This window comes from Eretmochelys imbricata, chromosome 24, assembly GCF_965152235.1.
Source record: "Eretmochelys imbricata isolate rEreImb1 chromosome 24, rEreImb1.hap1, whole genome shotgun sequence".
In the NCBI taxonomy this organism is placed as follows: Eukaryota; Metazoa; Chordata; order Testudines; family Cheloniidae; genus Eretmochelys; species Eretmochelys imbricata.
This window is the reverse complement of record NC_135595.1, coordinates 4,270,659-4,295,457: the sequence shown is the minus strand read 5'-3', so window position 1 is coordinate 4,295,457 and position 24,799 is coordinate 4,270,659. Positions and strand designations below refer to the sequence as shown.

At 59.9% G+C, this 24,799-nt stretch overlaps 2 protein-coding genes across 2 annotated transcripts in view; both read left to right on the top strand.

Annotated features, from left to right (window-relative positions):
- Positions 1-4,800, top strand: part of INSRR (insulin receptor related receptor) — a 36,747-nt gene extending 31,947 nt beyond the window's left edge. The window contains exons 18-22 of the mRNA XM_077841005.1: positions 828-938; positions 1,858-2,017; positions 2,562-2,691; positions 3,708-3,842; positions 4,476-4,800. Of these exons, the coding sequence (XP_077697131.1) occupies positions 828-938; positions 1,858-2,017; positions 2,562-2,691; positions 3,708-3,842; positions 4,476-4,800 (861 nt within the window). The remainder of the gene's footprint in view (positions 1-827; positions 939-1,857; positions 2,018-2,561; positions 2,692-3,707; positions 3,843-4,475) is intronic.
- A 10,056-nt stretch (positions 4,801-14,856) lies between these two features.
- NTRK1 (neurotrophic receptor tyrosine kinase 1) overlaps positions 14,857-24,799 on the top strand; it is a 28,953-nt gene continuing 19,010 nt past the window's right edge. The window contains exons 1-2 of the mRNA XM_077841598.1: positions 14,857-15,059; positions 24,392-24,466. Of these exons, the coding sequence (XP_077697724.1) occupies positions 14,857-15,059; positions 24,392-24,466 (278 nt within the window). The remainder of the gene's footprint in view (positions 15,060-24,391; positions 24,467-24,799) is intronic.

The following is a 24,799-nucleotide window of genomic DNA, read 5'->3' as shown; positions in this document are numbered from 1 at the left end:
TTGGTTTTTGTTTTTCTTTCATCAAAATTTAACATTTTGAAATCTTGAAAAGAATTTGACCAGCTCCTTGAAAAACAGGGAAAACCTTTCTTTTAGGTTTTCATCAAAAAGCTCAAAACTGAAAAGTTTCAGCTGAAAACAGGAAAATTTATGATTTTCAAGGGTTGTTTTTTTAATGAAAACCTGAAAAATCTAGTTGAAAATAGACATTTTCCTGCAGAAATTTCTATTTAAACAAAAAAAAAAAAAGCCATTTTCTCTTGATTATGGAATATTTTCAACCAACTCCACTCTCCTGTTTAGCTCCCATCCCAGACAGACACCATCACTTCCCTTAGGGGAGCTTTGGTGGAGCTAATGTTTGTTTGCCATGCCCGGCCAGATCACTGGGCCATCTCTTCTGCTGCCTTATCTGCTGATATATCTGGCCAGACCATTTAGCTTGATATCCTGACCCTTGTCCTTGTGGAACAAAGCAGTCATCCATCCAATGGGGGTCCTGCCCCACAAGACAGCCCAATGGTCTATCCAATCAGGTATCCAGCCCCACAGAATAGCCCCATGGTTTGTCCAGTCAGGGGTCTTGCTCCACAAGACAAACCAGGGGCCCATGTGCTCCACTATCACACCAGCTGCTGGATGAGAGCAGATTCTTGGCCCATCTAGTTCGGTAACGGGTCTGCTGCCGAACGGGACCAGGGCAGGGATCTGGCTAGCATCAGATCTTGCCTCCTGGCCAGGTGGGATCAGACCAGTGGCCCCTCTAGTCTGGTTGCCTTTCCGGCTTTGGAGCTGCTTCTCTAACTCCTGTCTGGCCTTGGCCGTAGGTCCGTCTCCTCGGTGTGGTGTCCCAGGGCCAGCCAGCCCTGGTCATTATGGAGCTGATGACCCGAGGGGACTTGAAGAGTTACCTCCGCTCTCTCAGACCGGACGCAGAGGTGGGTGGCTCGCTGGGGCCGGGCCTTGTGCTGTTCTGCTGCCCGGGGCCTGGAAGGCAGGAGCTGGCCGGGGTGGGAGGAGATGAGACCTAAACTCAGGTTGACACCCTGTCTCTCCTGGGAAGTGTCCAAGTCAGCCTATTGATGGGTGGGGAGGGAATGTTAGGGCAGGAGGAAGGTGCTTGTTCTCCGGGAACCCAGGGGGTTTGGCTGGGTGGAGCTGACATCCCTGGATACGGATGTTCTCCATGCACAGAGCGGGGACTGCCTGGGCAGCCACAGGGGAAGGTTCCCCCCTTTACCACTGCTCAGAGCCCCCCAGGCCTGATATGGAGGGGCCATGTCCGGACTTCATGGCCCACTGATTCTCTGTCATCATCCATCCCTATACTGTCTGTCTGTCCATCTGTCCATCCATCCCCATATACTCTATATCTATATCCCTCCAGCCATCCCCATACTGTCCATTCATCCATCCACCCCTACACATTCTATATGTCTATCTATGCCCGTACCTGCCCTGCTGCCAGACTCCTTAGCTATCCTGTAGGTGATTTAGAATTAGCTTGGAAGAAGATACACCTCACATTTGGGAGAGGGGATTGGAAGCTCTCTGGGGCAGGGAACATCTCTTTGCACTGTGTTTGTACAGCATCTCGCACCACGGGGCCCTACGCCATAGCTGGCTGCTCACCACTCCCACAGTACAGATAATAAAAAAAATAATTTAGGTCCCAGCTAGGTTGGGTCTCCCGAGCCCATGAAATCCAGACATGGAACTGCCAGGACTCTGGTCCCATGGTTCCTTCCACAGAAAGTGTCCACGGATGTTGATGGAGGGACCTGCGTACCTACCCCTGGGCCCACCCCTCAGTAGCCACATGCCCTTCATCCCCCTCCATTTTGATGTGTCACTCAGAACAACCCTGGCCTGCCCCCCCCATCACTCAAGGACATGATCCAGATGGCAGGGGAGATTGCCGACGGCATGGCCTACCTCAACGCCAAGAAATTTGTGCACCGGGACCTCGCCGCCCGCAACTGCATGGTGTCAGAGGACTTCACGGTCAAGATTGGAGGTGGGTGATGGACATCTCAGTCCTGGGCTGGCCTGGACTCTATCAGCCCCCGCTGACCTTGCAGGGTCAGCCCCTCACTTTATAAACTCCTCTGCAGGTGGACATTGCATGTAAATTTTTCTGGCCCAAAAGGCTTGGAGTCAGGCCATCACTGAGCAGCGTTCATCTCTGCTTCGGGACACTTGGCACCTGGCTTGCAAAGGGGCTGTGTCCCACTGGAGATGTGGGTGAACACTCAGCATTTCTGAGCATCAGCCCCTGTGTTGTTTTCTCCTCCATGCATAGAAGACAGAGCTTTTTCTGGTGCTCAGCACACAGGACAAGGGGCCCGGACTCTTGGGTTCTTTTCCTAGCGTGACTGCTGACTTGGGCAAGTTGCAAAACAGAGCGGGCTGTTGGGGTGTCAGTCCCCTGTCTCCTCGTGCCACAGGGGTGGAAGGCGCCATGTAGATGCCAGTGTTACTAGCAGAGAGCTCAGCGCTAGCCAGGACGGATGGTCCTGGTGAGTGACCTCTTTTCTCCTTGGCTCCTCCTTCCTTGAAAGATTTCGGCATGACCAGAGACATCTATGAGACAGATTATTACCGGAAAGGAGGCAAGGGGCTGCTTCCTGTCCGCTGGATGTCACCGGAAGCCCTGAAGGACGGGATCTTCAACACCCACTCTGATGTCTGGTAGGTGTTCGAGGACCATCGGGACCGATCTGGCCTGTCCAGTATCCTGCTCCCAACAGCAGTGTCACGGAGTCCCCGGGCGATGCTCTGGAACTGTTCCCCATGAAGCCAGGCAGGACTGAGGGAGTCTCCTTTCTGTGAGCAGACTGTCTTCAGGACACACAGCTCACACGGCTTCCACCTTCCTGGGCCTGACCTCGGAGCATTCGGCATCCTCTGCCCCTCCGTGCGCTTCCCACAGCGAGTCCGCCCAGGCGGGGTCCTGGGGAAGCCAGAGGGTCCTGCCCCCCAACTCCGCAGTCAGACGTGACTCTCAGCCAGCCAGTAAAACAGAAGGTTTATTAGACGACAGGAACACGGTCTAACACAGAGCTTGTGGGTACAGAGAACAGGACCCCTCAGATGGGTCCATTTTGGGGGACAGTGAGCCAGACAACCCAGTCTGCACTTCACTCCATGTCCCAGCCAGCCCCAAACTGAAACCCTCTCTAGCCCCTCCTCCTCTGGGCTTTGTCCCTTTCCCAGGCCAGGAGGTCACCTGATTCCTTTGTTCTCCGACCCTTTAGCTCTCACCTTGCAGGGGGGGAGGGCCCAGGCCATCAGTTGCCAGGAAACAGGGTGTTGGCCATCCTCTGTGTCCAGACCCCTGCACACACCTGCCCTCTAGGGTTCTGCAGTGATCATACACCCTTACCCCACCACCTAGATACTTAAGAACTGCCTAGGGGAAACTGAGGCACCCCCACACTATTCAGAGGGAACATTAAGAACAGTCCTGCTTTGTCACAAACAGACAGTACCTGATGCATCGGAGGAAGATGAGATCCTCCCATAATGCACCTGGCTGACTGAGCAATGCTGGATGGGACATAATAATGATGTGACTGGCATATGAGGGCTCTGGTTTGGTGATTTTTGGTGAGGGTGCGGGGAACCCCACCTCGATGGGTACGCTGCTGCTGCGGCTCTCGGGGGGAGGCAGGAGGCTGATCCAAGCTGTCCCTGTGTCCCGGCAGGTCGTTTGGGGTGGTGCTCTGGGAAATCGCCACGCTGGCTGAGCAGCCCTACCAGGGCTTGTCCAACGAGCAGGTGCTGCGCTTTGTGATGGACAATGGCATCCTGGAGAGGCCTGAGAACTGCCCGGAGAAACTGTAAGTCACTCCCATGCCCCTGAACTCGCTGCCTAGGGAAGGAGGCCAGGGAAGAGCCCCCCTCCATGGATGCGTCTGCGTCTGGGGGGCCTTGGCTCAGTTTCCCCTGCCTGTCCTACCCTGGGCTTTAAGTGTAAGGACTGGGTCCAGACATCATTCCACTCCGTCAGGGTCTAACGCCGGTGGCCAGCTCGCGTGAATAGTGCCCATCACCATCACCACTGGCCTGGATGGTGACCTTCCCAGGAGTCTCTAGATAAGACCCAAAGCCGGGGGAGAGCACAGTACTGTGGGCCTCAATTGGCCTTCACCCTGCTCAGTGGAGAACGTGAGTCAGGCCTGGCCCTGCTTCCTAGCAGGGCGGACGCCGCGAGCATGGGCTGGTCCCCCGGCCAGCAGCCTCAGCAGAGAGGCCAAGGGCTGAATGGGAGACCCAGCTCGCCCCTGGGGCACTCCTGCAGGGGACACAAGCAGGGCAGTGCGTGGGGACTATTCTGGGGGTGGATGCCCTTAGCCCCTAGGGCACTAAGTCGGGTTCCTGTCCCCGGCTTGAATGCCGGGCGAGGAAGGGCTGCTCCTCCGGCTGGCTGGATCCAACTGAAACCCATCTGTCTCCTCTCTCCCTCCCCCCAGCCACGAGCTGATGAGCTGGTGCTGGCAGCAGAACCCCCGCCAGCGCCCCTGCTTCACCCAGCTACTGGAGAGCATCAAGGACGACATGACCCCCAGCTTCCGCAACCTCTCCTTCTTCTACAGCGCTGAGAACAAGCGCCGGGGCTCCTGCCAGCCCTCGGATGTGGAGATGGACAACCTGCTGGAGGAGGAGCCGCCCTCCACCCTGGCTGCCCTGCACCTCCCGCTTGCCACCAACGACTGCCCCGGGCCTGCCCTCGCCCCACAGAAAGACCAGGGCTATCCCAGGAACTGCTGTCACTTGAATGGGGCGCCGTGCCTCTGAGAGCCGGGGAGCGCCAGGCCGCGGCTGCTTCCAAAGCCTTCATTGCAAAGAAGACCCCGTAGCTATTATCCGTTCCATAAGGACCATGCAATGGACCGTCTGGTTCCGCCACTGACCTCTCTGGAGGTCCAGGTTCCCAGGGATCCCCAGCACTGATACCCCTTCCACTCATCGCAGCACTGGGATTGGATCTGATCCGCGTGAGCAGCTGGTTGTCATCCCTCCTGGCGGGGGAAAGACCCCGACTGCATCCTAGGAGTCCCTTTGGGTCCCCTGCCTCCTGGATGCCAGGGCTTCTTGCAGGCTTTGAGAGGGACGGCAGAGCGAGAAGCTGATTAACGATTTGGGGGAGATGGTGACTGGGCCTTTGAATTGCAGCCGAGAGTGTCTGGGCAAAGGGGAAACCCGGGGCACTCCGCGAGCACAGAGCCTGCTCCGTCAGCGACGCTTTCGAGGTGCGGTGCAGGGTGACGGATGCCTAAAACGGACACTCCTGTCGCTGACGGGCAAAGCCATTGGGACGAGCAACGTACTGAGACAGCTCCTTGGCTAGAAAACAATGTCCCACTTCTTGGGGCCCGGACAGCGGACGGCTGGGCTGTTCCCTGGACACAGGGGTCTTTTCCCCTTCGGTGGGAAATGCAGGCGAGCAGCTGCTGCTCTTGTGGGGTGTGTGGGGCATGGGGACCCTCACCTCTTGTCCTTTGTTTTTTTCTCTTGGTTCTTGTTCGAGTTGTTCGGGGGTGGGGGGGTTGAAGGCACTTTGGGATGTTTCCTCCCCTTCCGGCCAAGGCACAGACAGATCCTTAGCTGGGTGGAATCGTCGGTGCCCCGCTGCACTTGACAATTCCAGCTGGGGGGGTGAGGGGTGCTGGGCGCTCCAGGTCTCTACCAGCTCCATAGCTGCCGGCTGCTGGGAGCGATGGCCTCCGGCTTGGAGCCGGCAAGGGCTGGAGGTGGATCCCTGAGACTCGGGCAAGGCTGCGGTTGTGTGGCCTGGCATGCTCAGACACTAACGATGCTTCCAGCCCCTGGGACGCACACACCGAGCCAGGCCTCAGCTGGCGTAACCGGACACAGCTCCGTTGCCTTCGGGACAGCCGCGGCTGGGGGGGCTCCCAACGGTGACCTGTTTGCTGTCGAATCCCTCCTCCCTTTTTGCCAGGGGAGGAGAAGTTGCATCTCCTGGCTCCCAAGGATGCACGTTCATTCTCTGGGCCGGTCCTAGTTGGCGTTTGGGGGCACTCTCAGTCTCATCACGAGGTGTCTTTCTGAAACCCACCTTGGGACGGTCTATGTTGCAGCCAAGCTTGAGCGAAGGTCCGTAGCTGCTGGCTCCCCCAGATAGAGATCTGCATGGGCAGCAGTGTTCTCTGGGCCAGTGGGGGTTGGCAGGTAGATGGGCTGAAAGCCTCCAGATGTTGTTGTTATTATTTATTATCTGTTGTGAGTGGCGCCTGGGAGCCTCAGTTGCAGCCCAGGACCCTGTGGTGCTAGGTGCTGTACAAACACACACCAAAAAGGTGGTCCCTGCCCTCCGAAGCGGGAAATTCAGATGGCTAGAGAAAATTTTTCCTCTCCAGGCTGCTGATGAAGGGTAAGATCTTCCCAGTCCCACTGAGTCCATTCCCTTTGGAGGCCGGTGGTGCGGAAACTTTAAGGATGGGAAGGGAAAGGCTCCTTGGACCACCCTAGTGTGAAGCAATTCCTCTCCCTCCTTGTCCAATCCTTGTGCTTGGTTGCTGGAAGTCACCCCTACCGCCACCCAGTTCCACGGGAGTTTTGCCTGTGGGATGGCTGGGAGGACTAGCCCCTGAGGTTCAGATGTTCAAGTCCTTCATTCCCCTAATCTCCCCCCCTCCATAACCTGTCTCACCAGCCCTAAGGTGTCTGTTGCTTTTCACCAACCTCCCTCCACGCGCCTTGACATCTTTTTTGTATCAAGGAGATGAAAACTCGGCACCTTGTCCTGGCTGGCTACCTACCAGTGCCAGGTAATTGGGGCTTTGTTCCCCTGGGGACATCAGCGAGGGCTTTGTACGGGACATGGGCAGTATCATTCCTGGTTTCAGCATGAGTCCCATGAGATTTGGTGTTTCTCCTAAAGCTCCAGCTGCTGGAGTCATGTGATGATGTGAGAATCTCTGGTTTAATTTTTTTTTAAAAAAAGAAGTTTCTGTCTCTCATGGTTGTGAAGAAAATCTTGGAAACTTGACCCTAAAGGCTCAGAAAGCAGACGGCAAAGGAAAAGAACCCAAGATTTATTTTAAAAAAATCTCATGATTCCCAAGCCAGCCTCAGGAATTTTTGGGGCCTCCCTCATGCTGTCTGAACCCCTGAAGTGGGGGCGTTGTGCCACAGGGCCGGGAAGTCGGATGCTCATTTTGCCATGAAAACTTCACTGCTGAGAGGCTTGAGGCTTCTCCAGCCGTTGTATTTCATGCCATGAAAGTGTCTGTTAATGACAGAGCCTTCCTCCACAGTGGCCCCGGTTCCTGAATAAACTCCGGTTCCCCGATCGTGGTTCCACCACCCTCTTTCAGATCCCCAGCTGGAGATCTGCGAGGACAGAGGTTTACTGATCTTTTTTTTTTTTTTTAAACATACAAAGGTGATTCCCCCCCCCGCCCCCTTTTTGTTTCCTGGAGGGAAAGGAAAAAGAAGAAAATGGAAGGCTTTAAACCTGTGTTGGGGGTTGCGGCTGCGGGCGGAAAAGCCCCAGCCGAAGCAGGAATGAAAGCAGGATTGGTCTGGTGAAGAGTTGAAGCCAAGTGGTTATGGAACGCCAAACATCTCCCTCGCCCTTTTCATCAGTAGATCTCAAAGCTCTTTACAAAGGAGAGGGCAGCCCCATTAGCCCCATTGTAGAGATGGGGAAACTGAGGCACAGGGAGGCCAAAGGTCACCCAGCAGAGCCAGGAATTGAGCCCTGATCTCCTGCCCCCTCCATCTGCTTGGCTGCACCACTTAAAACCTTCAAGCTCTGGACCAAGCCATGTTTTCAGTGACACACCTGCAAACTCAGTGACTTCGGTGGGCGTGACCACAACACGTTTGGTGTGTTATTTGTTGGAGCTGGCTTCTACAAGGGACTTCAGAGAAGCCGGCTGCAGCGACGGCACAGAGAAGTCCAAATAAAGGAGACCGTAAAGCTCCATGGTTTCTTTTCGTCATTGCTCATGCGCATCTGGGTGCCATTGGTGGCAACTTGGTTCCTGCCATGTAGCCGGCCCCCAGCAGGGCTCGTGCGAGGGTCCATTGACAATGTTCTGTCACAAGTATGCGTGGACCTCGTTTGCCAGGCATTGTCTTAGCCAGCCCAGGACATAAAGCCAGGGACGCTCAAGGAATAAAAGCAGCCAGCTCTCCAGCTTGAGCTACTGGCTCTGTAGCTGGGGTTCTGACAGTCCCACATCTGTGGATGGGGCAGGGGTGTGTGTAACACATGCTGGCCAGTGGGTTACACAAGCGGTGGTAGTAGGCTGTTATCCTCTGTATGGACTAGCCACTGAAGTTTGAGGTGACATACACCTTTGTTTTTGCTGATACAGACTAACATGGCTACCGTTCTGAAACCTGTCAATATGCAAGCAGGTTCCTTGGGTTTTATTTTCAGAGTCTGGGGTCAAAGCTGGATTGGTTTGTTGATTGGACTGATGCCGTGACTGGCTCTGATGGGTGACAATCAAAACACACACCGGGTTGGGGAGCGACACAAAGTGACAAGGCTGGGGCGTTGAGGCCTGGGTTATCAGCACCACAATCTTCACTGGGGTAACCTACAGTGTGTGTATCATGCCCCTGCTCTACCCGCTGGCCTGCTCGAGGAGAACAGTCTACTACTGCTGCCAGCGAGGGGTATCCTTCCTTTAGCTCAAGAGGTCGAGAACCGTGTGCGGGTACCACAGGTTGCCTGGCAACCCAGCCCTGCTGTTGGAAGAGGAGAGAGAGGGAGCGAGCCGAGCCGAACACTGTCCCTGAGCATTAATCCCTTGGGCCCATGTAGCCCGGTTCACCAGAGGGACAGGGAGGATAAGGGATCTACTACTGGTTGTGGCAGAGAGCTGTGGTGGTGCTAGGCAGAAGCAGACGAAGCAATTGCTTAGGGCCCCAGGCAGCTCCAGGGGTGGTGTGGGGTGGGGTGGGGTGGGGGGGCCAATTTAGTGTTACTCCCCAAAACACTGTTCATTTGATTTAACACTGCCTTTTTCACAGGGAGGGGCAGCGTGCGCTGTGTTGCTCTGGTTTGTGGAAATAGTGCAATTCGTATTTTTAGGGGATGAGTGAGACATAATATGGGGGGGGGGCAAAATATTCCTGTTTAGGGCTCCCAGTGGGCTAGTGCTGCCTCTGGCAGCACGTTGGGTTCGCAGAGCTGGGCAAGTCAGGGACTGCAACACTTGGATTCCTTCCCTGCCCCTCCCCGCAGCTTCCAGCCCTCGTCCACCACTCTCAGCCCATGGCCAGTCCTCGCCTGAGTCCCCCCTTGTATGGGGGCGGGGGCACGCGTGATGGAAACCGCGATGGGGGCCACGGAGCAGAGAGATGGGAGTCCGTGGCCAGCAAGCAGCAGAGGGCGTGAGACGGACACACAGTGACTGAGCACAGCCCGGGAACCAGCACCGCATGCGTCCCCAGGCCTCTCATCAGCTCTCTGGGAAGCAGCTTAGCTGGGGCTAAATTGGTTTCTTAGCTGGGGCTAAATTGGTTTCATGCTGGCTCCAGAGATCAGCTCCTGGACACGAGGCAACCAGCTCCCTCTTGGGGCTGCAGCCCCGGATGGCAAAGTCAGAGCCACAAGAGGCTGCAGTGTTGTCCATGGACTCCTGCCTTGAGCCTGGCATCAGGCTTCATTTTGCAGGGAGGGAAGGAGGGAGGGGAGAGCTCAGTGGTTTGAGCATTGGCCTGCTAAACCCAGGGTTGTGAGTTCAATCCTTGAGGGGGCCATTTGGGATCTGGGGCAAAAATTGGGGATTGATCCTGCTTTGAGCAGGGGGTTGGACTAGATGACCTCCTGAGGTCCCTTCCAACCCTGGTATTCTATGATTCTATGAAGGACAAAGACCAATTGAACCAACTCTACTGGAAATATCCCTTGCTGCCTATGAAAAGCCTCCAGCTTCTGGCAGGGCTTGAACAGGGGGAACTTCAGCACCAGAGCACAGACCTCTGGGCCATTGCGGAGCAGCTCCGGCAGCTAGCAGCAGCAGTAGGCTGTTGTTGCCTAGCCAGCAAGCCAGCCAGCAAGAGGAGCCATGATGCACTCAGCGAATGGGTTATGGTAGCAGAGCGTGAGGTTTTTGCAGATGCTAGTCTGGCTCTGAAACTGAACGTTGGGAGAAGGTCCGGCCACCTCCAGGCAGAGCGAGGATGGGAGCAAAGGATGTGGGCGGCGCGGCATTCGCTCTGGGATTGTCTGCCAAGCAGATAACAGTGATCAGCGTCTCCCCCAGCAGCATGGTCCCCAGCAGTAGGCTGGGCGGGTGTTCCCTGCCCCACTCCTGGGCTAAGGTTTGGGTGGCACTTGGGAGTTGCCAGGCTCTGTGGGACAAACCCTGATCCCCACCCGCAGTCCACTGCAACCCCAGTGCCTCCAAAAGTTGGTGGATCTGCACAGCCATGGACCCACCCCAGCCCTGACCCAGCTCCCCAACTCCCTGCAGCTGCTGTGCCCCATTGCCGCAGCCCTGACCTAGCTCCCAGCACAGAAAGGCAGCTGCCTCTGGGGTGGGGCATGGCAGCTGTTTACCAGCCGTGCAGTGGCGCTTTAGGAGAGGAAGTGAAGAATGCTGTATCCGTTTGAAAAGGGAGCAATGGGATGCTTTCTGAGCTGAGGAGGAGGCAAATCTGGGTTTGGCAAACTTGGGGACAGGGTGACAGTGGGAGGAGCCTGGGATGGGTAGGCGGAGCATCTGACAGAGAGAGAAAATTACTGGGGCTGTTGAAGAGGGGGAGCGGGACAGACACTGTTCACTGAAGGCCGGAACTCAGCCCTCTGATGGATCCAAGGGTCTGGGTGCAATGCCAGTAGCCAGCCAGGGCTCAAGGTCACACAGCCAGGCTTGGAACGAACCCAGCTGTCCTGCCTCCCAGTCCCTTTCTCCAGCCACTAAGCCACCTTCCCCTCTCAGAGCTGCGAGTGGAACCCAGGAGTCCTGACTAGTGCATTTGGTCACCATGAGTGTCTGAAAAGGCTGTGCTATTCCTCCGTAGCAGTGCCCAGGGCGGCATGAGGAGAGCCAAGCTGTCCCACAGGGACCAGCCATGTCTGCAGGCCCCCGGCCGGGTTAGTGGCTGAGCTGGGGCTGGACGCCGGCTCCACTCTTCACTCTGCTGCCCTTAGGGTCATAGAGATGCACTGCACCTGCATGCCCCGGGGTGGGGGCAGAAGCTGCCAGCCTGGGCAGCTGCAAGGAGCTGGGAGCATCCTTTTGGCACAGGGCAGCCCCAGCCCAGCCTCCCACCTCCCCCTGCACTGGCTGGCCTGGCAGGCTGGGAGCATGTGTACAGGGATTGCCTGGCTTAAAGGCAGGGAGGAGCCTGCGTCTCCCCAGCAGGAGCCCTCCTGGGAAGCAGTGTAACGGATCCCCTGGCACTGCCCCCTGGATGGGAGCTGCCATGCCTTGGAAGAGACATAAAACCCCGCCCCGGCCCCCTGGGCATTGCATCCCAGCACTCTCTGCGGCACAGCGAGCCTGGTGTTCTGGGTAAATGCCAACGTGAGGATTTGACACTGTGATTCTCTTCAGTCCCCTCTACAGCACTGTTAGGATGCAGGGTCGTCCTCCACCTGCTGCCCTAAATGGCTGGGCAGCATTGCTGGGAGATGGTAATCAGCTGCCACCTTCCATGCCAGAGGGGGCTGCCCCTCAGTGGTGGATGGACTGATTTCTCTGTGCATTGCAAAGACGTCTAATCTCTGCCTCATCATGGGGCCTCCAGCAGACCCTGGTACCACTGTCCCTGGCAGTGCGTACCCAGGGCACCACGGCTCAGCGAGTGGAGAACCGCAGCAGAACTGCTGTCCGTGGATGGACCGAGCTGCCTGTCCCTGTCCCATCCCATGATGTAGCATGGGGAAAGAACATGGGCCAGTAGCCAGGGTACTGGAATGCCAGTTAGGAGACCCCCTCCTGCCTCAGTTTCCCGAGCTGTACAATGGGGGCAGTGATATGCAACCACTTCTGTGCAGGACTGGGCTCTGGACCTGGCTCGCAGGGGGCCTTGAGCTCACCAATCAGTGATCTGACATTCCAAATGGCACGAGCGCAGGTGGGCGAAGGCAGCCGGTTCCCAAGCTTAGTAGCCGATCGATAATTTGCAGAGGTGGGTTGGGGGTACAACTGTGTGCTCAGCATGCTCAAGGCCCCTGCTGTGTGGGCTGGGGAGGCCGGGACTCTCAGCGAAGGTCCCAGCTGGCAGCATCTCATCCCCTTAGAGATCAGTGACCCAGAAATTACCCATGAACCCGTATGGCCCTGCAGGAGCAGAGGGCTGGGATCTCATTGCCCTGTGGGAAAGGACAGGTAGGCCTACCCGCTAGACTAGGCCACCCTGCTTTCCCCAAGCTGGGCACAGAACCCAGGAGTCCTGACTCCTTCCTGTCTTTAGCCACCCACCGCTTGCTCTTTGTAAGCACCGTCCCCTCTGCTGCAGATGGTGCCTCGCTTCCCATTCGGGCTCGGTGTGCGGCTGCCAGGGGGTGGCGGGGAGCCTGGTTACCCCACCAGGGAATCCTGGGCATTTCCATGATGGGGTGGGGGGGGTCAGCTTTTGATCTTTGAACACTTGGGGGTGGCCGCAAGGGGGGGAACCCTCAAATCCAGAGGTGATTTGAGGGAGGAAACACCCAGTTTGGGGGCCCTAACGGCCTTAACTCTGCCCCATGGCAGACCCTCTCCATCCCTCACTGGCATACCACGAATGAAGCTGCATGGGAATGACGCCTCTGGCAGTACGAGGGGAGGCGGTGCTGCCTAGTGGCGACAGCAGTGGCCTGGCAGCGGGGAGACCTGCGTTCTATTCCCAGCTCTGGCCCGCTGGCCCAGCTCCGTGCCTCAGTTTCCCCACCCGTAAAACGGCCTCCCTCCGTCTAGCACGTTGAGATCCACCGATGAATCGTGCCAGGGCCGGTTATTAATGGCCGCGCTTTCCTGGAATTCTCCATCAGCGAGGGACTCATCACTTCGCATCAGGCAAGAACACGATCTGAGACGCAGGCGGGCCCTGCCCCCTCCCTCCCGCCCCCACTTCCAAGAAGGTGGGAAGGGGGAGAGAGGCTCTGACAGGCTCCCGAAGGACGGGAGGGAGGAAGAGACGCACCGACCCGGGAGTCACATCTCTAAAATGCAGCCACCTCTGGTGCGCAGCCGGAAGACGCTGGGTGTGCGGGGCGGGGCGGGCTCGGGCTGCAAGGCCCCTCCTCAGCCCTGTTCCTTGCCGCCCGCTGCCTGCGCCCCCGGGGGGCTGGGGATCAAGGGGCGGGATTTGCAGAAACCCCTTTTCCATCCAGGGGTCCCTAGGCTCGGCCAAGCCCGTGTGAAGTGAAGGAGGTGGGGGATCCAGAGCCTTTGTGTGGCGGTGTGATGGGGGGGAGCTGTAGGGAGGGGGTGTGTGATGGGGGGTGTGCAGGGAGCGTGTGTGTGTGTGGGGGGGCGTGTTCCAGGAGGGGCGTGTGTGTCAGGTATGTGAGACTCGTGTCTGTGTTGCGCGAGTTGTGGGTGGGGCGCTCGTGTTGTGCGTGGGGCGGGGGGGTGCAGGTGTGTGTTGGGGCGAGGGGACAGCGCCCCTCACTGAGCCCCTCCCGCCCCACGGGGGCCAGGGGGTTATGGGCCGTGTCGGGGTCACTGATCTCTAAGGCCGGAGGCGCTGCCAGCTGGGGCTTGCCTGTCAGCTGAAGAAAGCCTCGGGGGGGGGGGTGACCCCCCTGACCCCCCTGGCTCTAGGGCAGGGCCAGGGCCTGGGGCTGAGCCCGACCCAGCACCAGGAGGGCAGGAGGGTCTCCCGGGTCGGGGCAGGCGCCCCACGCGTGTTAGCTGAGGACTTCCACGGAACCTGACTCACGGGCCGCCTCCCGCGCCCACGGTGTGCCAGGCTCCTGGAAATCCCGCCCCGCCCCGGCTGCAACGCAGCTGGGGATCCTGGGGACCCAGCCCGAGCCCCGGAGCCGCCTGCCCCACGGCTGACGGCACCACCGGTGCCCCCTGGTATTCCAGCCCCGCTCTGCCATCACCCCTCAGCCCTGCCCCGCTGCCCCGCCCCTGCTAGCCCAGCCCTGGGCTCCCCCCCCAGCTCTGCCGGTGCCCCTCACTCCCGACCCGCAGCCCCCTGCTGTCCCAGCCTTGGGGTCCCCCCCAGCTCAGCTGATACCCCTCAATACTGACCCACAGCCCCCTCACCCCCGCTATCCCCTCCTGGGCTCCCCCTCTCCACAGCTCTGCCGGTGCCCCTCACTCCTGACCCGCAGCCCCACGGTATCCCAGCCCTGCCCCCTCCCCCAGCTCTGTCGGTGCCCCTCACTCCCGACCCGCAGCCCCCTGCTGTCCCAGCCTTGGGGTCCCCCCCAGCTCAGCTGATACCCCTCAATACTGACCCACAGCCCCCTCCCCCCCGCTATCCCCTCCTGGGCTCCCCCTCTCCACAGCTCTGTCGGTGCCCCTCACTCCCGACCCGCAGCCCCATGGTATCCCAGCCCTGCCCCCCCCCAGCTCTGCCGGTGCCCCTCACTCCCGACCCGCAGCCCCCCTTCCTCTCCCACCCTTGGCTGTCCGGCCGGGTTGCAGATCGGGCTGTTTGGCGCTGGCGGATCCCCATCCCCGCTCTCCCCGGAGCGGTGCCCCCCCGGGGGGTTTGCAGAGCCAGCGCCGGGCTCCCTGGCCAGCCCCAGCCCTCAGCCTCCCACCGCCCGGCGGCTCCCGGGGGGCGTGTTGGGGAGACGCAGGCTCCGCCCCGCCCAGCCCGGTCCTGCCTCTGCCTTTAAGCCGGGCGCCCCCCCCCGCCCACACGCTCCCAGCCGGTGCCGGGCGAGGTGGGGAGCGAGAGGCGCCGGGCAGCGCGATGCCGGTTCCCCGCAGGATGCCCCCGGCTCCGGGCTGCTGCCCCGCCTGGCTGCTGCTGGCCTGGCTGCTGCTGGCCCTGGGCTGGGCGGCCCCCTGCCCCGGGGCGTGCAGGTGTTACGGGGCCACCTCGCTCCAGTGCCTGGAGCCCAACCGCGTCCGCGGGCTGGGCGAGCTGGTGGGGACGGAGAACTTCACCGAAGTGTGAGTGGGGCGGGAGCGGGAGCTGGCAGCGACCCCCCCCAGTGGCAGGGCGGGGTGGTGGTGGTGGAAGATGCCAGCGCACCCCCCCACCCACCCAGTGACAGGGTGGGGCCAGTGTGGGGGAGCCATAACTCCTGGGGGGCACCTTGGCAGGTGGATGTGGGGCACGTGGCTGTCCTGGAGAGGCGGAGAGGTGGTATCGGGGTCAGGGACCCAGGAGATCGGGGTGCAGGGAGCAGGGATGTTTGTGGAGAGGGGACATTAGGGGGGTGTTATGTGGGGGAGGCTCAGAGATGTAAAGGATGGAGACCCCCCCAATCCAACCCCCAGGGCTCCCCCAAGCTGGCCATAAGTGGGTGCCCAGGGCTCTGAACTGACCCGTCCCATGCCCCTGCTCCAGGCTGGGTGCTGGGGGGATGGATGGGCGACAGACCCCATGTGCAGCCTGTGGCCGCCCCAGTTAGGATCGGAGCAGACTGGGGAGACCTCACCCTCTGGGACCAGGCGGGGAACCGCTCTCCTTCTCAGGTCCCCTAGCTGCACCCCTGTCCATCCCACGCAGGCTCAGGCCCCCCATGCAGGGGTGGATTTAGAACAGCCCCTGTGCTGGGGCATGGGGCAGCCAGCCCCACAGCCTGGCACAGCCCAGATGGGGGAGGGGAGCCAGCAGCGCTCTGGGTGGGTAGGACAATGCCCTGGCTGGCTCTGTGGGTGTGGCAATGGGGATGTGATGCTGCCCCACAGAAGGGAGAAGCAGGGGCTGGGGAACAGGGGTCCAGCCCCAGGTGCTCTTTGCAGGGCGTATGGGCGTTATGGGGGGACAGGAGCCCAGCATGGGCTTTGCATTGAGCTCTCCCTGCCCAGCTCGCTGGGGGGTTGGGGGCAGGGGGAGCCTGATCCTCCCTCTGGTGCGGGATGCCACCAGCTCAGGCCGGCCGTGCTTTGTGCCCAACGATGGCTGGGGCCCTTGGCAAACAGAGTGTGGGGCGGAGGGCTGGGTAGGGGCAGGGTGAGCACCGGACGCTGGTATTTCTGTGGGGAGCAGGACGTTCTCGATTTTAGATCTACCCCCGAAGTGCGGGATGGGGGTGGTTTATGCCCAGCTAGTCCGGCTGTTACAATATGGATCGTCCCATGCCCAAGGTTCCCCTTCTCCATGACACCCCCTGGACCTTATTGGTTGCCCCCAAGCGACTTCCCCCCCATTAGGGGCTCACAAGACCCCTCCCCACCCCCATTTCCCTACAGGGTGGATCATGAGGAGAAGCTGCTCTCTGGGAGAAGCGTGTTGGCTGTACTAGGTAGGGTCTAGTGGGTTGGGGGTGTGTGTGTGGGGGGGGGAGGGGGCTGGGAGCCAGGACTCCTGGGTCCTGTCCCTGGCTCTGGGAGGGGAACAGAGTCTGGTCACAGCAGGGCCACATTCCTGGTGCGGGGAAGGAGTGGGGGCTGGGGGTTAGTGTAGACCATGGGGCAGCAGGACTCCTGGGTTCAGTTCCTGGCTCTGACCCTCCCCTGCTGTGTCATCTCCAGCTGCTCCCCTCCCCGCCCCTCTGGTCCCTGCTTGTGAATGGGGCTGGCCCTGCCCTGCTGGGGGATCCTTCCTGAGAGCAGCGGCTGTGGCCTCCAGCTACTGACTGTCTCTGTGAGAAGCCCCTGCCACCCCTGGCTGATGCTGTAGCATGCATGGCCTGTCATCCTCTTCCCTCCCCCGTGTCTGCTCCCCTCACCCCCATGGCAGGGTAGGGGCTGTGCTCCTGGGAGGGGCCCCCCAGCCCTGCGTGAACAGGGGGCACCAGGCTCGATCCCCATCTGGTGTAAATGGGTCTCGCTCCAGGGGAGTCAGTGGGGCCAGGGCCCCAGCCACGGTCAGTCCCTGAAACCTGCTGAGGATCAAGGCAGCTCTTGCTTTAGGGCCGTGCTGCTGTATCTGGGCGGGATTCCCGGCTTTGGGGCCAACTGTTACTCGCCCCCAACCCCCTGGTGCACTGAGGAGCCAGGCGGTCAGACCCTCCCATGCTGGGTGTTTGCCGCAGGGCCCGGCAGGCTGCCCCGGGGCTCTGTCTACACTGGGCTCTGGCAGGCTTCGGTGGCTCTGCCGAGGCTGCTCCCAGTTTGTTGTAAGCAGCATGGGACGAGGTGGGAGGCAGAATCCCTTGTGCTTAAAGCCCATTACTAGGCATCAAAAGAGCCGGGTGGTGCGGGCAGGTCAGCCCCTGTGGAGCCTTGCAGAAGGTCCTGCCCTTCTCCTGCCTCAGTTTCCCAGTCTGTACAGTGGGAAGGATGCTGACCCTAGCTTGGGGGGCGGGCGCTGCTGGCGTGAATGGGTTAACGTCTGCATTGGGTGCTGAAGGGCAGGGGTCAGAGGCCAGCTTTGTGACAGGGAGTTGGACGGGGACCCACCAAACTCACTGCGGCCTGGAGATGCTGGGTCACAAGCTTTTCCCACAGTGCTGCATGGAGAACATGCGGGTTCATTTCCAGTTCGCTGGCCCAGCTGGGAATCAGGCCCTGGTATTCACCCTGCTTGTGCACATCCATGGGCGTTCGACGAATGCATCCATTTCCCCCTGGGTGGCTCTGGCATCCCTTCCCACCCCAGCTGAGCTCCATGCTCTGCTGGACCTTTCCAGCCCCCAGGAGAGCCGTGGATCCTGCGTTTATCTGCGCCTTGTCCAATCCTGCCACAGGGGGGGCGTAAGTCAGCATAGCTTCTGGGGCAGACCCACGGGCGGCGGGTTGGGCCGGTCTGCTCCGAGTGCCAATGCCATCTGCCCGTGCACGGCTGGGGGTGGCCGGGGCGAGCCTGCATGGCTCCCGGGGCTGTGGTAGGGGGTTGAGAAACCTGGTTTGTGGAGCACCGTCTAGTTTGCAGCCGGTGACTCTCTGGGCTCAGTTCGTTGCATTTCCTTTGTGTTCCCCTTCACAAAGAGCCTGGCGGGAGCCACGCAATGCAGCGCTCCTGGGGCCCTGTCGTGTCACTGGGGGTCAGTTTCAGGGGGGACTCCTGCCTGCAAATCCACACCCCGACATCCCCTCCAGTTCTGGCTTGCCCTAGAAGGGTCCACCCTAGAAGGGTCCGGTCTCCCCTAGATGTTCCTGCTCCCAGCCCATTTGTGGTGGACCCTCCCACCCCCAGTGCTCCCAGGGATCCCGCCTGGCTCTGATCCTGGCCTGTGCTCCAGCCCTGCTCCTGCGTGGGGCGGAGGGCCCCAGCCCCCATCCTGCAAAGCACTTAAGTGCCTGCTTCAATTTAAGCTCTTGGGAAGAAGCCCCATGGAAATCAAGCGGCCTCTCCCCGGGCTGACAGCTAAGCCTGGCACTGGAACTGAGCCAGAGCGCTGGGCACTGCGTGGAGGAGAGATTTACCTGCTGCTGGGGTGGGCGGTGGGTCCTGGCAGTGCCAGCGGTGGGGCACTTTGGATGCCAGCTCAGTGAAGGTTTAGAGGAAAGGGCCGATCCGCTGGGGTGTGTGGCATGGGAGTGAGGCTAGAAAGGAGTGAGGGCGTGGAGTGGCATTTAAATTCTGACCATTGGGCCGTGGTCAGAATAGACCTGGATCCTTTTATGGATCATTTATTGATCAGAAGCAAATTCCCATCATAACAAATGCTAATTATTACGGCCATGCTAGGGGTACCTTAGCTAAGTGACTTAGAAACATAAACCCTTTTCAAACCCCATTTTCAAAAGGCCTGGCTCATCAAAGCTATGTCTACACCCGTGGTTCTCAACCAGGCGTACACGTATCCCTGGGGCTACGCAGAGGTCTACCAGGGGGTACATCAGCTCCTCTAGATCTTTGCCTAGTTTTACAACGGGCTACATAAAAAGCCCTAGCGAAGTCAGTACCAACGGACATTTCATACAGCCAGTGACTTGTTTATACCGCTCTAGGCACTGAAATGTAAGTGCAAGCTTTATATTCCAATTGATTTATCTTACAATTACATGGTCAACGTGAGAAAGTCGGCAATTTGTCAGTACCAATGAGCTATGACACTGTTGTGTTTTTATGTCTGGTTCTGTAAGCAAGTCGCTTTTAAGTGAGGTGAGACCTGGGGGTACGCAGGACAAATCAGCCTCCTGAAAGGGGGACAGTCGTCCGAGGTTTTGAAAATGTTTCTCTGCTTCTTCACGAGAGATTCTCCCCTCCGCCGGATCCCTGTGCCAGGCTCCCTGGGTCATTAGTTTTCCATCCCCCTCGGCTATACCAGGCCCTGGAGAGCAGAATGGGCCCAGCATGGGAGCTCGGCCCAGACCCCTTCCCTATGGGGCAATGCTTTTAGTTCATGCCCCAGCGGCTTGATTCAGTCTCAGGGGCTGGAGTTAGTGGAGGCAAGGGGGGCCTTTCTGAGGGCAGTGACCCGCAGCTGGGTCTCAGGGCTCATGTGAGACAGCCAGGAGCTAAGCTGTGGCCCGCGGGGAGTGACACTGCTTCCTGGGCCAGCAGGACCGTGAAATAGCGAGGGCAGCGATGGCAGGATTCAGTGCGGCTTTTGCACCTGCTGGAGGGCGGGTCTCAGCCTCCCTGATTGTTTAGATCAGAGCAAGACCCAAAGGGCAAAAAACCCACAGGTCTCCCGTTCTCTGAGTCTCCTCTTCCTTTCCCCTTCGCATCTCCAGGCAGGGTTTGCAGCAGGGCCGTGTGTGGGGCTCGCCCGACGTTCAGCGACTCTGTGCAGGGAACGGGGCGGGGAGCGATTTTTGTAACCACTCGACGTCACCTGACTCGGGGTGCAGGGGAAACACTTCGGTCGGGAAATGGAAATAACGAGCCAGTAACTAGAGTCGCTCTTGAAGGCAAAGCTCCCTGGGGCGGGGAGTGGAATCCAGCCCCAGGAACAGCCTCCACCCATCCATCTCAAAGCACAGGAAAGGTTGTGACATGGCCCCCTATTTTACAGCTGTGGAAACTGAGGCACAGAGAGGTGAACACTCAGGAATAGGACCCAGGCATCCTGAGCCCCACACCAGCACCCTCTGGCCTGCCCCGGTGGGAAAATGGCTGAGTGCCGAGGCCTGGTAGCTCCGCGGCTGGGGACAGATGCCGGGAGCTTTGCGCGGGTCGCTGTGGAGATGGCAGTGCCGCAGGGCGATGACATAAAGCAGCAGGAGAGCGGGTGATAATGATGAAATAAGGCCCCTTGATGGCCAAAGGGAGCCGGGGCTGTAAATCAGGCCCAGCGGCTCTCAGCTCCTGCCGCTGTGGGGGAGGTGTGTGTGGGGCGGGGGGGAGGGCCATTGTCCCGCGCTAATGACCCTGCAGCAGCCTGGCTGTAGGGCCTGTGGCTGCTGTAGGAGGCTGAATTTAGGGCTGGAGGGGCTGGGTGCTGGGGGCTTGGGTGGGGGATGAGCTGAGGATGGGGGCTTAGTTCTCAGTGACACCCAGGCTCCCCAGGCTGCTCCGACAGCATAAAGGGCCCTTAAAGGAAGGGGAAAACAGTCCCCTGGGAATCCCACCCAGCACAAGGGGCCTCCTGGCCAAGGTGAACCTGGCACAAGGGCTCTGCACACCCCCCAGCCCCTGGCAGAGGGGGGTGGATCGAGGTCATGGCTGCAGCGCACTGCCCTCTGTGGGTTTTCCCTGTCCCCCTGGGGCCATGAGGAGCAGAGTGAGAGTTAGAGTAGCCTAGAGGCTGCTCTGAGTGACTCCAGGGGCCTGGCAGGGCCCAGAATACGTGGTGCACAAAAATGGCTCAAGCCCCAGTTTCCTGCTCTACCTGCTCCCTGAGCTTTGTAAATGCGAGTTGGAGGAGCCCAGGGCTGGGATAGCAGGGGACTGCAGGTCGGGATCGAGGGGCACTGGCAGAGCTTGGCCCCTGCCCCATTACGCCTGGGTCTAGCCGGTGCTCTTAGCCGCTCCCTGGGTGTTCCATGGTTGTAGCGTGTGTCAAGTAACACCATGTGTCAGCCTGTGGGCCTGACCCAGAGCCCTGGGGTGGGGTTCACGAGGGGGACACAGCGCTGCCCCCTAGGCCAATCTGCTCATCCCCTAGACTGCCCTTCCTCTGGCACCCCTCTTAACAGGCACGTGTGTTCAGCCCCCTCCCGCTCGGTGGGAACCTGTCGGTTCTCCCCTGTACCATCGGGAAGGGGTCCCGGCAGAGCGATGGGGACTGACGTCACCCCCCTGGGGGCAGTGGCGATTGCTGGTCTGTGCCCCTTCGATTTGCGGGGGGCTGGCGTGGGGCGCAGACAGGCAGGAGGAATATTCTGTAGCCCTCGTGCTGATGTGGTGGTGCGCTGGCTGGGGGTCTGTCTGTCTGAGCATGTGCCACTGCCCCCCCTGCTGGCTAGAATCAGCACTGCTCCCCTGTGTGTCATTGTCTCTGTAATGATAAGAGCTGATGGGGATTCTCCTTCCGCTCAGACGTGGACTTTTGGAGCTGGGGATGGGACCCAGCCCACGCTGCAGGCATGATGTGCAGCTGGCTGGCTGGGATTTGCTGCAGTGTGCAGGCCACTGTTTTCCTGTGTTGCACGGCTGGCTGGCTGCTGGGCTCCCAGGCCCCCGGGCACGGTGCAGGGAAGCAGACTGCGGGAACATGGGCTGACTGATCGAGGGGGATGGGATCGAAGGGGGTTCAGTGCCAGTGATAGGCGCTCTGGAGAGCAAACCCCTCTTTTCATTCTTGTACCACGGAGCCCCTGAACCCTGATCCAGGACCTAGCTACGGCAATGGGCCCAGGGGATGGTGGGGAGCCCCGAGCCAACCTGACCTTGTTGCCAGTGCACATGTGCTATGAGTTTGTGGAGGGGTCTCAGAGGCAATCAGATTCTCCAAACCAGGGAACATGACACACCATGGAGTGGGGGATCCCTCCAGCATAGGGGACGAGCCCCATGGACAGAGGAGGAGGGAGGGGAGCTCTCCCTGCTTGTGGATACCCCGAGGCCTCTGGCACTGTTTTCCGTCCCCTCGACATGCTGAAGGGGGAGTTGTTTAGGGGACCCCAGGGCTGCGGGGAACGGCTGGAAGAGCTGGGTTTGACCCTGAATCAGCCCAAGATCATAAAGCACGGCAGGCGAGACATGTCTCACCATCCATCCCCTGCCCCTATGCCCATCCATCGCCGTCCTGGCTGGGGCCAGTGGGCTTAAAGGGACCCTGCCCCTAGCGGTCCATTGCACTGTCCCATCTTGGTCACTCTCTGGGCATCCCCCCTTCCTCTTCATCGCTGGTGCAAGGGGCCCCGATCCTGTCAGGTGCTCCTGGGCTTGATTCACCATCGCCTAGCAGGGTCACTGAAAGTGGGGGACGTGACCGCGTAAGGGGTGGGGCAGGGCCAGGTGCTGGGGGATCTGGCAGGTTGGCCCAGAGGGATGGGGCTGGTTTTGTTGGGGGTTTGTACCAGGGTCTCTACCTGTAGACAGGATGCAGCTTCTGGGATCAGGGCTGGAGCTGGTGAAATGTCCTGTGGACTCTACGAGGGGGTGGGGGGTGGGGTGGGGTGGTTTCTGTATTGGGGCAGTCTGTGCCCTGAGCCCAATTGGACACTTGGCCATTAATTTCAACGGGGGCAGGATCGGGGCCTTAAGATGCATTGGAAACTCATCTCTTCCCCCGAATCAACCCTTTTTCCTCCCACCCCCTGCTTCCTGCCTCAGTTGTCTCCAGCTGATTCCCACGGGGGCTGGGCCCTGCAGCTCCCATCTGGGTCACGGCTGCTGAGCCCCGTCTGAGGATCGGGACCTGTAGGGCTCCCCAGAAACAGCCACCCCCAAAATTCAAGGCCACTTCGGTCCTGAATATGAGTGGGAAGTGGGGAAGGGACGGGAGGGAGGTCAAGGAGGTGCAGTAATAAAAGCAGCCTCCGGGGGCTCCTGGAATTTGCGTGAGGGGGTTGAGTGGAGGGGCCCAGGGCTGGAGCAGCGGGATCGGGGGGCTGCAGATCGGGGTTGAGGGGCTTTGGCAGAGCCGTCAGGGTTGAGGGGTGTCGGTAGCCCTGCGGGGGGGAGACCCAGGCTGGGCTAGCAGGGTGTTCTATGGACCAGGACTGCAGCATTGGCTAAACTGAGCAGTGCCTGGCGTCGGCCGGGGCCCTCCGGCTCTGGCTTGCGTGAGCAGCCCGGGTCCGATCCCTGGCTGTCCCGCGGGAGCCACTTTGGGGTTAATCAGCTCCGGCCCAGCCGCCATGGGTTGGACTCAGGAGACCGGGGCTCCGGGCCTGACTCTGACACTGCTCCCTGTGTGACCTGGGGCCGACAGTCCCCAGAGGGCAGCATGAAAATCCTGCTGTACACACCCCAGGGGGGCAGGCTCCAAGCACTTCACCGTGTCTGAGCAGCATCGACCAGGGCAAGGGCCCTGATCTCGACTCCTATCATACAGTCTGGCCTGAAGGGGAGCTGAGCCCCAGGAAATCAAGCCCTGAGCATGGGCGCTGAGAGCACCTGTCTATCTGGCCTTTAATCGTGGTGTGCCTCAGTTTTCCCCTCTATAAAGTGCGGCTAATGAGCCTTCCCTGCCTGCAGATACATTCATTTCCCCCTTTTAATAACAATCCCTAGCTCTTTGCAAAGGAAGTCAGTGTCATTATCACCACTGTACAGGTGGGGAAACTGAGGCACAGAGGAGGGAAGTGACTTGCCCAAGGTCACCTGGGAGCAGAGACGGGAACAGAACTGAAGTCTCTCGAGTCACAGTCCTGTGCACTATCCACTAGGCCACGCTGCCCCGAGACCCTGGGGGGCTGCAGTGAAAGCAGGGGGGCTGCGTAGGCTGCTAGACAGGGTGCACCCCAGAGTGAGGGCTCGGCGGCTCTTTGCAGTGGCGACTCTGGATGGGGCCGCCTGGCGCAGGAGTCCCTGAGATGTCGGCTTTCACCGTGCACCCACGGCTCCGTTGACAGCATCTCTTCCTGGCCCCCTCCCTTGGGCTCTCTGCCAGTGCCACCCCACGGCCCCAGCGTGGGCAGCCCAGTGAGCCACAGCCTCATTGCCCCTGGGGATAATGGCAAAGGGGGGGCAGAGCTTTGGAGTGGGGGGGTGGGGAAGAGGGATGAGACCCTCCAGCCAGCGGAACAGCCCCCTTGTTCTGAGCAGAAACTTGCTTTAAAAAGTCATTTGCTTCCCTCGGAATTTGACAGCCTGCCCCGCCTGAGCACCCCACGAACCCCCTGTCTCCCTTCCCATCGCCCCTCGCCTCTTAGGCCAGGCGCTAAAACCTCCCCCTTCCCCACTCTCTCAGCCCCGGTGCCCCCTCAGGACAGGGCAGGATTGGAGCCGGCTGACGCTCAACCCGGTGCAGGGAGAGAGCCTGGCTTTGAGGGGCAGGGGGAAGGCCCTGGGGGACTGACGGGCCCCATGCCAGGTTGTGTCTCCCCTGCAGGGTCATCGAGAACCAGAAGGATGTGACGAGCTTGACTCAGGCCGACACCAAGTCCCTGCGGGAGCTGAAGAACCTGTGAGTAGCCCCAGCCTTGCACATGCATGGTGTGGGGGGGTGGATGGGGGGCATGCAAGAGGTGTATAATAGGGGGCAAAAGCCCACTTCAGCTGAGGGTGCCCCTGGGATGGGGCTTGGGGCAAGGATATAGGGGCTTAAGGTAGCTTTAACTCTCCCCTTTGCACTCCCCAGACTTTCGTGTCACTTAGAGCAGCCTTCAGGTTGCTCTAACCAGTACTGGGCTGCCTGGGGGAATCAGAGAACCAGGCAGGGGATGCCCGGCGGGGACGGGGACGGGGCGCGTTCACACCCACACTGGGACAGTGCAGACCAGGCATTGCGGGGAGTGGG